Source organism: Tupaia chinensis, unplaced genomic scaffold, assembly GCF_000334495.1.
Source record: "Tupaia chinensis unplaced genomic scaffold, TupChi_1.0 Scaffold000187_1, whole genome shotgun sequence".
In the NCBI taxonomy this organism is placed as follows: domain Eukaryota; kingdom Metazoa; phylum Chordata; class Mammalia; order Scandentia; family Tupaiidae; genus Tupaia; species Tupaia belangeri.
Window position 1 is genome coordinate 4448261 of NW_006159662.1, and position 12223 is coordinate 4460483.

Consider the following 12223-nt stretch of genomic DNA (forward strand, 5'->3'; position numbering starts at 1 on the left):
CCGGCCACCCCCTGCTGCCCCCATGCCAATCTGTTTTAGATCAGGAGCCCTGGGCTGCTCTGACCAGCCCGGCCAGCTCTGGTTACAAATGTTCACTCCCTCTGATTCTGTATAACTCAGCTCACAGAAGAAGGGAGGCCCTGGAAGTCCCCTCACAGGATTGAAAATGCAGGCCATTTAGCTCCAAAGGAGCAAAGAACAGACTTCCTCCAAGTCCAGGGTCTAGGCTTTGGCAGCCAGGCCCTGTTGGGGGTTGTGCATAGAGGAGGGGAGCATTCCACAGCTAGTTCAACTAGAGAACCTGTGCCGATCACTGCCCGCACACTAGGGGGCGCTCATGGTCCCTGACCCCCGGAGTTCCCTCTGTAATGAGGGCACCAGACATACTATCACTGACTGTAAAGCCAGGGGATAATGGCTGGGAGTAGCCAGACTGCACGGGCGTGGGAGACCTGGCAGAGATCTCATCTAGGAGGAGGTGTTTGGCTAGGCCATGAGGAGTCGAGGTAGGAAGATCAGCAACAGCAAAGGCATGAACGATCTAGCAGCTTGGAGGGAGGGTGAGAGTGACACTGGCCAGTGAGGGGGGAAGGTAAGTTAGGCCTTGAGTGTGAAGGACACAGACACCTTGCCTCTTGCGAGGTTTAGATTTCCCAACAGGCGGTGTGGTGTTAAGGCGTTCGCTTTCCCACACGGCTGACCATAGTTCAAGTCTTGAACCTGGAGGCTTGACTATCATGCCGGACATGTATGTGTGCAAGCCCAGAATCCCAGGAGGAAAATGGAGGAGAAGGGATTGCATTGTGGCTATCCCCCCTGGGGGGCCATTTTTCACTTTTCCTCTCACTATTACTGTCTCTCTAGCAAACACACATCACACACACACACACACACACACACACACACACACCCTCTTATTTTTAAGGCAAAAACCTTTTTTTAAAAAAAAAGGTGCTGTTTGGCAGGTTGGAGGAGTTAAGAAAGGCACAGAGGCTCAAGTTCAAACTTTGCAAAGACAGATCTCCTACCGTCTTCTCATACCCAACCTTCCTGTGAGCTCCAGCAATGCAGGAGTTAACTGGGCATTCATCCCCTAAGAAATGAGGAATTCGCCTTCCAAGGCGGAGGAACTTTCAGCAAGGTTTCTGGTGGCCCATTCAGTGGGCCCCTGGCTTCCTTTGTTTTGCCCTGAATTCTTATAAAACACAAGGCTCATTATGCCTTTGACAGACAGGAAGCCACTGACGTGTTTTGCGGAGGAAAGGTATCAATTTAAGGAAGAGAGGGATGAAACAGAATGTCTTGTTCTAGCCTAAACCCACCCAGACTCCTGATATCAGGGAGTGTTGCATCAGAAGGGCAGGGAGCCCTTTATGGATGGGGAAACTGAAGCCCGGACTGGTAGAGCAGCTCACCCAGGGCCACCCAGACAGTAGCAGAGCCAGGAATGGAGGAGGTCTCAACACGCCAGCCGGCGCTCTGGCTACCACATAGACTCCCTTCAAGAAGTGATATGGCTGTCCCAGCCCTAAGGGCCCTGAGACTGGAGAGAGAACTTTGCTCCACGGCAGTGTGGGACCCAGATAAAAATGTGTTCTCCTACTGCGATAACTATGGTTGTGTCCACCCAGGGCAGACCTGCTACCCAGCGGGATAAACACACCGCAGGACCGACTTGGTTACTTTGTCTCTGGTCCAAAGGGCCTCTCTGAACAAAGCCTCTGAGTTCCAGCCCACAGAACTTTCCCTTTCCCTCGGAGCGGGCCCACAGGGCCAGAAGTCTGTTCTGGGATATTCCGACAAGCTCACCCACAACTGGTCCTACTCCCCCAAAATAAAAACAGCCATTTGGCGGGAGCAGAGGGGTTCCCAGCCACTGGGGAAAGAACTTTGAATCTTTCAGTGAGCTGATTTTGTTTAGAAGAGAATCAGGTATAGTTGGTTTCCCTAATCATCAGCTGGTGTGGGTAAGAAGAAAATTAATTGAATTGCCCAGCCGGGAAATGGGAGGGGATTTCCTTCCTGAAATCAAACCTGGCAATCATCCCCAGTGGCTTGATGGCCGTTGCTTCTGAAAACATTGGAGGAAATGTCTTAGCAATGAGATAACCGCCGAGCCAAATACTAACTTGGTATTGTTTGACTTGCTTCAATGGCACACTCTGACTTCATTTTCCCTCTGCCATTTTTGCCTTGTTTATAAATTGTGTTTGTGGCCGACGCAGACAGATAACCGTGAGCGAGAACAACCTGTACTTAAGAGGTGACTCTGGACCTGTAAGGCTCAAGACTGGCAAGGGCCCCAGGATCTTGGCAAGAACTCTGTCTTCTTATGGGAAAAAAAAGAGGAGTCAGGGTTGTCAGTTACCTTTCCCTCCCTCCTTACCAACGGCTGGGCTGCAATGGAGCCTGCCCAGGAGGGAATCCGGAGCTAGGAGTGAATTCCAGCTCTCCAGCCAGCTTTTGGCTTCCTGGAGTCTAAGCTTCTTTCTCATCTCGGAGATGGAGATGATGAAGAGGATGGTGACAACAGCAACAACAGCTACGCACTAGGGTTTTCCTTTTTTTTTTTTTTTTTTTTTTGCTATAGCGCACGTGCACTCTACAAAAAGACAGAGAGAGACAGGGAGACAGAAAGCGAGAAATCACTCCATCACTCCCCAGGGGAGATGGCCATGCTACAATCCCTTCTCCTCCATTCTCCTCTTGGAATCTTAGGCACACACGCACATGCGCCCGGCATGAGTTTAAGCCACCGGGTCCGGGACGTGAACCGCGGTCGACTACATGGGAGTCCAGCGACATAGCCATTACACTAAATGCTGGTCCCGCACAAGGGTTTTCTTAAGGGTTGTATGAGAAACTTGGCAAACCACAAGCCAGCATATAAAAGCTAGCTGATTACCTACGAATCAAATCTGGCAACTGTGAATGTGGACTGGGGAATTTACTTTATTTGGCCCTGAAATGCCACTGCCGTGTGGAGGGGATGTCGCAGCGGCTCACCGAAGGCCTAGGATTCCACCAGAGCCAGGCTTTGACCTAGGAGCAGAGGCCCACGTGGAAACCAGACCTGCTGCTTTCCAGCCATGTACTTAGCTGTGCTACTCAGGGCAGATATTTAAACCTCTCAGGACCTCTTTTCTCATCTCTAGAGTGGTAATAATAGAACTATCTCACCTACTTGTTGGAAGGATTAAATGAATACCTGGCACCGTCCAGGTATATTAGAAGTGCTCATTACATGTCTTTCTTCTGTCTTACCCCCTTCCTCTGCCCACCTGCCTGTCCGAGTGTGCAGAGAGGAAGCACCTCCCAGTGGAACCTGGTCACACATGACAGTCCTTTTGCTTCCAGTTCTTCATCCTGTCAGGGTCCTGGGCAGGCGCTTGGCATGCCCGATGTGTTTGTCATGCTGCTGGGGCCTAGACTCAAACCCTGGTTGGTTGTGTGGGATCTGGATTCCTCTGCATGGTACTTAACTGCTGTGCTACAGAGCTGGCCCATGGGCACTTTCTAGAAGCAGGACTTAGAGATCCAGGGGGTGCTGGAAGCAAAAACGACCCTTTGAGGGAGTCCATACCATGTTCATGGCTATCCTCGGGTGGCTCACAGCTGGCCTCTGGTGTAAATGCAGCCAGCCCAGGTCTCGGATGTGAGTGTGCTAACCTTTACTTCAAATCCCCAAGGCCCTGTAGACTGGCCCGGCCCTTCCTGTCTGTGGCTGGTCCTGCAGCAGTGCCCAAAGAGAGAGCGGAGATGTCTGCAGAGCGGTTGGACACCGAGTCATGTCTCCCTCCTCTGGGCGGAGTGGAGGAAATGGAGCGGGTAGCTGCCAGGCCTGGCAGCCCTCCAGTGCTCTGGGGCCAACCAACTTTCTTGGCTCGCTTACCCAGGTCTGTCTTGGCAAAGAAGGAGCCAGAGCCTTGGCCTCCTAACTAGGGCCCTTGAGCCCAGCATCCTGTTCTGTAGGCTCCTCAGACCCAAAGGGCCAAAACAAAATGGAGACACTGTCTCAGCTCAGCCTCAGGAAACCAACTCGCCTGGTCCCAGGGTTCCCAAGACCCTGAGTTATCCCTGTACCTTCTCCTGCTCCTGCCTCCCGGGGCTCCAGGAACAAGGGGGGTCCTGTGCTCACAGAGTCCAGGATAGTACATTCACATGCTGGACCCTTCGATTCCCAGAAGCCCCTCTACCCCACAATCTCCCAGCATGCTCTGCTCTTTTGCCTGTGGGCCAAATATTACCTTTGAGGCTGGTTCCTGTGATCCCGCATTGCTACCCCGGCCCCACCTCTGAATGCCTTCAGCAGGTTTTTAAGGCCTTTTGTGCCTTCAGTTTCACAGCAGCGTTGCTCATCAGTAACCGATAGATTACGAAACGCTCCGGGTAGGATGGGGGCTCACGTGACCTCGTGAAGCAGTTAAAGAACACCACCAGGTGGCACAAGGAATCTTTTTACTTCCTCTTATTTGTGGTGAAATATATGTAGCATGAGACTTAGCATTTTAGCCAATAGAAAACGTGTGATTCCACGGCATTAGGAGCGGAATTACGCACTGCACGGCCGGCCGCACCGTCACCACTGCCCATCCCCAGAACCGCTTCCTTATCCCACACGGAAGCACGGTTCTCATCCACCCTAACTCTCCCTCGCCCCTAGCAACGATGCTCCTACTCACTGTCTTCATGAACTTGACCGTTCTGGGCCCATGATGTAAGTGGGATCAGATGGTCTTTGTCCTTTGTGTTCAGCTTATTTCGGTTTAGCACAACACTTTCAAGGCTAGACCGAGAGAGTGCCGTTTCTCTGTAAAGGCAGAATCATATCTTTTTTTTTTTTTAAGAGATTTTTGCTAGAGGTCGCATGCACTGAGAGACAAAAAGCAAGAAATTATCCCCTAGAGGGATGGCCGCACCACAATCCCATCTCTTCCATTCTCCTCTTATTTATTTATTTATTTACATTCATTCACTGTACATCATTACAGCAAACAAAATGAGATTTTCCATCCAGAGTACACTGTATATTGTCTCAATCAAGCACATCAACAAACATGTTATTGTCAGCAAATAATTTTCCATTTCTTGTTGTCTGTATGTTTTGCCTTCTTCCATTCTCCTCTTGCGATCTTGAGCATGCACACACATGTGCCCGGTATGAGTTAGAAGCTGCTGGGTCTAGGACTTGAACTGCGGTCAGCTACATGGGAGTCCAGCGATGTAACCACTCCACCATTTGCTGGTCCCATCATTTCAAAACATTTACATTTGCTCATTTAAATTCAGTCCTTCATTTTTAACTTTTTTTTAAAAAAGAATTATTTTATTTAACTTTATTTCTTTATTTTAATTTGACCAGAGAGGAACAGAGTAAGAGAGAGAGAAAGAGAGACAGAAAGGGAAAGTGAGAAAACAAACCAACAGGTCCGAGACTCAAACCACAATCAGCCATGTGGGAGTCCAGCGCCCTTAACCACCACGCCACCTGCTGACCTCATTTTTAACTTTTAAAATGCAGTCTAGGGGTTCAGGGGACTGTGGTTTGAGTCTTGGACCTGGTGGCTTGTTCTCTCTCTTTCTCTCTCTCATTCTGTCCCTCTCTAGTCAAATTTAAATAAATAAACTGAAATAAAATAATTTTTTTAAAGCGGTCCAAAAGGAGTGTGTCTCAGAGATAGAGATGGGGCTGAGTGATAAATGTAGCACCCAGGACACCGTGCTGGGCGCACATGGCTACTGCGTGAAGTCCTTTGACAGACTGATATGCAGGGACAGAGGCTGTAGGCCCTAAGCAGCAGGCATTGGAGAGAAGGGGAACACAAGTGTAGGCAGGAGCTGTCCCCTGGAGGATGGGGCTACCAGCAGATGACAGCACTGCCTGGTGGTTCCTTTTGAGAAGTGCTGTCTGAACCCAGCCAGGTGGTATGGTGGTTAGGGCTGCTGGATCCCACATGACCCACTGCATCCTGGACCCAGTGGCTTGAAACACATGCCAGGCACTTGTGCATGCGTGCCCAAAGTTCCAACAGAAGGGAAGGATTATGGTGTGACAATGTCCCCTGGAGGAATGTTTTCTCGCCCTCCTCTCCTGTCTCTTTCCAGAGACCACATGCACTCTCTGGCAAATTGAAAAAGAAGAAGAAACGCTGTCTGCCATCTTGCTTCTCTTTCTAGTAGGGCAATCTTAGTCCTGAGGAGCGTGACCACAGCTTGTCTTGTCTTGTTACTGCAGAGAACGGAAGGCTCCCTTGATGGGACTTAGGACAGCAAGGACAGATGCTCATCCCTGGGAGGACATCCACGTTCCAAGAAGAGCAGATGATTCCTGTTTGCCAAGAGCTCTGTGCATTTACTTATGGACCCGCCCTGCTCCCACCGCAGATGGCAACTCCTCCAGCCAAGCCACCAGCTCTTTAATCCGTCCTGCTGCAATAATGTTGGATAGAAGCCGTCCCGAGTTGGAGCATCCTTGTGACTGGAAGAGCAGAAGGAAGCTCAGGGTAAACAGGCCACTGGGATATGTTGAAACTTGAATATTTGTCTTTTACAGCGATGAAGGACTTCCCCCTGCACCCTCATACACAGAAATCGGTTATTGTTTGTAGTTCACCACGTCTAGCAAACGGCCCGATTTAAGGGCTAGTTTTTTGGTTTTGTTTTTGTTTTTTCCTTTCCCATTGGTCCTTCAAGCCCTGTCATTCTAGGTAGTTCTTTATCTTTGGAATTGCAGCACTGACCAGACAGCTTCACCCTGGCCCTTCCATGACCTTGCCCTCCACAAACGGGAAAACGAAGCTGCTTGGGAGCACCTCCTCTGATGGGCCGACTGGAAGACGGGGTTCCCTGGGCAGTGCACGAAATAGAAAACGAACGTGGAAAAAGCACAGATGTCCTTACATTGATTTTCTATTCCCTTTCTTCCTCTACCACGCTGAAGGCCGCAAGATGGTTGCCTACAGCAAATATTATTTTTAATAGAAAAATGAAATGTGTATTTTTCTTACTAATTTTCTTTTATTTATTCCTTGCTCAAAACCAAACCAAAACAAACCAAAACATGGTCTCATGAGGCCTTAAGATGTTTCAGATGGTGTCTTGAGTGGACGTAGCCATTTTGTTGTGAGCTCATGAGCTCATCTAAGCAAAATCACTTCCCTGTCCACTTTGGTGACATAGCTGCAAGGACGCTGAGGGGTGTTGTATTAAATAAATTTGATCTTTACTCTTCACAGTTCTGTAAAATGTCATCTTCTGACAGTCCACATGCAAACAGAATACCTATAGCGCTTGAGAACTCAGGCCTCGAAAGTCCCAGGGAGACCAAGCAGGGCTGAGTCGTACACTAAATGAGACCCAGCGCTCATGTGGCCTCCGTTGAAGTCAGGACTGGAGGTAGTTTGAGTCTCACACATCGAGTCATTAAAATCCATTAGTGGGACCAGCAGTTGGCATAATGGCTATGTTGCTGGGCTTCCATGTAGTCGACCACGGTTCAAGTCCCGGCCTCAGTGGCTTAAGCTCATGCCGGATGTGTATGCATGCGTGCCCAAGATCCCGAGAGGAGAATAGAGGAGAAGGGACTGCGGAGTGGCTATCTCCCCTGGGGATGATTTCTCACTTTCTGTCTCTCTTTCTGTTTTTCTGGTGAGCACACACACCCGATAGCAAAAACCTCTCCAAAAAAATTCCATTAGCTGATGACTTAAGTGTTTGACTCCTAGCTGAAGACTTGTAGGCTGTCCCTGGCAGATAGTCACCAGATTTAGCAAAAATAACAATAATATAAATAAATACATACATCCAAGATACACAATTAAATTGGAATTTCAGATAAACAACAAAGAATTTTTTTTTGTGAGAGATTTTTGCTATAGGGCATGTGTGCTCACCAGGGAGACAGAGAGAGAGAGAGATAGCAAGTGAGTAATAACCCACCCCGGGGGGGGGATGGCCATGCTGCAATCCCTTCTCCATTCTCCTCTTGGGATCTTGGGCACACACACACATACGCCTGGTGTGAGTTTAAGCCACCGGGTCTGAGACTCGAACCGCGGTTAACTACATGGGAGTCCAGCGACATAGCCATTATGCCAACTGCTGGTCCCACAACAAAGAATGTTTAAGTATAAGTGTATCCCACATAATGTTTGGTATATACTTATACTTAAAAATTTTAGCTATCCAGGACCAGCAGGTGGTGTAATGGTTACATTGCTGGACTCCCACATAGTCAGCCGTGGTTCAAGTCCTGGACCTGGTGCCTTAAACTCACACCAGGCGCGTGTGCATGCATGCCCAAAAATTGCAAGAGGAGAATGGAAAAGAAGGGATGATTTCTCACCTTTTTTTTTTTTAAGAACGATTTATTTATTTAATTACATTTGTTATAATAATAATTATTACTATTTTAATTTGACCAGAGAGAGAGAAAGGGAAAGCGAGAAAGCAAGCCACCAGGTTCAGGACTTGAATTGCTATTGGCCACGTGGGGATTCAGCACCCTTAACCACCACACCACCTGATGGCCCCTATCACTTTCTTTCTGTCTCTCCCTGTCTCTCTGGAAAGCGCACGTACCCTATAGCAAAAATCTCTCTAAAAAAAAAAAAATCATTTATTTGGATTTCAAATATAACAGACCAATATGCATTTTATCTAATAACCCTACTAGGAGAGCACCGCCAATGACCCCACCTCACTCCCACCCCCACACAAGCCTTGGAACCCCGTCCTCACCATTGGTCATATACCTCGCTCCCCACAAACCCAGTTCATCAGAGAACCATGTATAGGCAGGAAGGTAGAGGGATATCCGAGTGTGCATCCCGCCAGCTTCAAACTGTGGACCTTTGAAGGAGACTTTTCACCTCTGACCTTCAGTTTCCTCATCTCTAAAATGAGGAGACTGGATTAATGAATGATTCTTTTTTTTTTGGAGAGGTTTTTCGCTATAGGGCGTGTGCGCTCACCAGACAGGCAGAAAGAGACATAGAGACAGAAAGCAAGAAATCACCCCCCAGGGGGGATGGTCACGCCGCAATCCCTTCTCCTCCATTCTCCTCTGGGATCTTGGGCACGCACGCACACGCGCCCGGCGTGAGTTTTAAGCCACCGGGTCTCGGATGTGAACCGCAGTCAACTACGTGGGAGTCCAGCGACATAGCCATTACGCCAATCGCTGGTTCCTGGATTAATGAATGATTCTTAACAACTGAAGATTTTAGACTCCTTTGAAAACGTGATGAAAGCTATGGCTCCCCCCCACCCTCATACATACTCACATACACATATACACACCCAGTTGTGTCATGGAAACCTCATACAATTTTCAAGTTTCAGAGCCTTGGGCTCAGGTTGAACCCAAAGGATTGAATGACTTCTAACGACCTTCAGGTCTGATGTGTTGATGATTTGGGGAGCGCCTCAGCCCCACATTCCACTCTGCAGTCACTCGGCACCACCAGAGACGGGCTATTGCCGTGGCCGCTACAAAGACCCCGTTCCCACTGCAGATGCCCTGGTCACACAGCTTGCGTGAGTTCTGCGTGGTTTCCCCCCACCTGTGTTTCTGAGGAGGAACCTCCCACCCCCAAGGGATCTTCCTTAGCAAACTTACTGGCACAAACTCTCTCTCAGTCTAGGACCCTGGCTTCAGCCTTGCTGACCAGCTGCAGAAGCCAGTGTCTAAGCCTCAGTGCTTCCCCGGGGCGTCCACTCAAGGACACTTCTCAGCCGTGAACCCACTCCTTAGAGCTCCCCCCCTTAGAGTTCCCCCTTGTGTCCTCATGTTGTAAACATTCTTAGCAAATAGAGTACTTTCCCTCTTCTGAGGAGCCACCAGAGGTCAACCGCCCAAGCATACACGGGTCACCTCGTCGGCATTCACTGACTGACTAACTGAACTCACTCCTTGACCTGGACTGAGGAGAGGCGACGTTGCTCCAAGCTCAGCGTTCCTTCATTAACGCAGTGGTTCTTGGTTGGCAGTTTGCTCCCTTGTAGTCACTGGGCAAAGTCTAGACACATTTTCTTGTCCTAGTCGGGTGGGTGTACTACTGGTGTCTTGTGGGGAGACCTCGGGAAAGCGGCTGACATCCTGCATGCACATGGCCTCCCGCAGCAGAAAGCAATCCAGTCCACAGTGGCAAGGTCGAGAGACCCGTATTGGAGCGCCCAGTCACTTGTGAGCAAGCTGGTTCCCACTGTGTTCTGTGGCCCTACCGCTGTAAGTGTCAGGGATAGAAAGGTTATAAGGGGCCCAGGTGGGAACCACATGAGACATGTCCTGGGTTTGCATCAGGCACACACGTGCACCCCTGTGATTCCCGTCCAGCCGAGATGAGGAAGGGATCACGGCATGAAGACCTTGTTGTGGATGCCTTCCCTTCTGTCCATCTCTAGGGGAAAAATAAATAAAAGGAAAAAGAGACTAAGAGCCACATGGCACTTGCCCTCGGTTCATACGGTCTAGAGAATCTAGTGCCGACAGAGTTGAGCGTCCAGCTGTTACACAGTGTGGCAAGTGTTGGGAACGGTCCTAATGCAGACTTCGGGGGATAAAGGAGAGTCCCAAGAAATTTGGGTCTAACCAAAGATCTGAAAATAGGGGAGTATCAGGTGGAAAATGTGTGCATGCTCACGTGTGTGTGCTATGACGTCATGTGATCTTTTTATAAGGACACCCGTCATTGAATTTAGGGCCCACCCTAATCCAGTATGACCTCATCTTAACTAACCACATCTGCAAAGATCCTGTTTCCAATTATACTCACATTCTGTCGTCCCCTGTTGATGTGAATTTGAGGGGGACGGTATTCAACCCCGTATAGAATAATTGCATGAAATGAGCTTACGTCCTTGCAGTTCTGACTCTCCATATTTTAGAGATGCTCACATCAATAGGAAAGTGTGAAACAGTGGCTTACCTTTAAAAAACAATCTTCTCAGTGCCGTCATCTGAACCTTTTCAATCTGCTGTTCTCTGACTGTGCTTTGCTCTCTTGTGCTTTGTGTCATTGCATCACTGAAATATTTTTTCTTTATTCATGATAGAGTGGGTGCACCCACACATGAGAGAGAAAGAGAGAGAGAGAGAAGTAAGCACCCTCCAAGGTTTGGTCATGCTGCGTTCTCCTTCCTCTAGTCGTCCTGCCCATCAGAGCTCACTCACAAACCTCCCAAGGACTGGGCTGAGGATTCAAACCTCGGTTGCCATTTGGGATCTGGCTGCTTTTCAGCAGTGCTCTGACTGTGCCACAGAAAGTCCCACTGAAATAGTCTTGTGCTTCTCTCTCTGACCTTCTTCAAAGTTCTTGCACTCTCTTGTGGCCAGCAGGTGGTATGATGGTTGGGGCACTGGACTCCCACTTGGCTGGCTGTGGTTTGAGTCCCAGACCTGGTGGCTTGCTTTCTCACTTTATCTCTCTTTCACTCTCCGTCTCTCTCTGGTGAGCACATGTACCCTATAGCAAATTAAATAATAGTAAATTAAACAATTCTTTTTTTAAAAAAAAAAAAGTTATCCCACTCTCTTCTCTCATTATTTTTCTGCTTCCTCCTTTCCCTGTCTTTTCCTCCTCCGTTTCATGTTTTCCTTTCTCTCCCTTCTTGCATTAATCGACCGTAACACAGCACTGAAGTTTATATTCGCTTGTTTTTATTTTTTTTAAGTTGATCATTTTTTTTCTCCTTTTGATTTTGTTTCACTTTATTTATTTAAATTTGACCAGAAAAAGAGAGAGAAAGAGAGAGAGAAGGAAAATAGGAAAGCGAGCCACCAGGTCCAGGACTCAAACCACAGTCAGCCATGTGTGAGTCCAGCACCCTTAATCACCATGCCACCTGCTGGCTCCTGCTTGTCTTTATTGATGGGGTCCAGATTTCCAGTTGAATACCAATGCATGGAATATTTTCTGTTTTCCTCCCTTTTAGGAAAGAAAAAAAGGCTCCAAAGGCCTGCAGAGCTGTTTTCTATTTGGCCCTTAACGGGTTATTTGTTTCAAGAATGTATTGGATTCGTTAGGAACAAGTTCCTAGTTGCTGCCTTACTTCCTCCCAGTCCTGGGATGTGCTGGTTTTCCTGGAACCTCTTGGCACAGACAGGTCTGAGTTAGTGCCAGAAACTGTTCCATGAGTTTCATGCGCACCAGCACTCCCAACTCAAGGCTTAGGTTGTTTGGGCTGAATTTGCAGCATGAGGAAACTTCCTGCTGTTGTCCTG

At 48.5% G+C, this 12223-nt stretch overlaps 1 protein-coding gene across 4 annotated transcripts in view; it reads left to right on the forward strand.

Annotated features, from left to right (window-relative positions):
* Window positions 1–6997, forward strand: part of PECAM1 (platelet and endothelial cell adhesion molecule 1) — an 85514-nt gene extending 78517 nt beyond the window's left edge. For all 4 annotated transcript variants that reach the window (XM_006146787.3, XM_027771172.1, XM_014587176.2 and 1 more), the window contains one exon: window positions 6236–6997. In XM_006146787.3, the coding sequence (XP_006146849.1) occupies window positions 6236–6265 (30 nt within the window). In that variant the 3' untranslated portion in view covers window positions 6266–6997. The remainder of the gene's footprint in view (window positions 1–6235) is intronic.
* Window positions 6998–12223: the final 5226 nt, after the last annotated feature.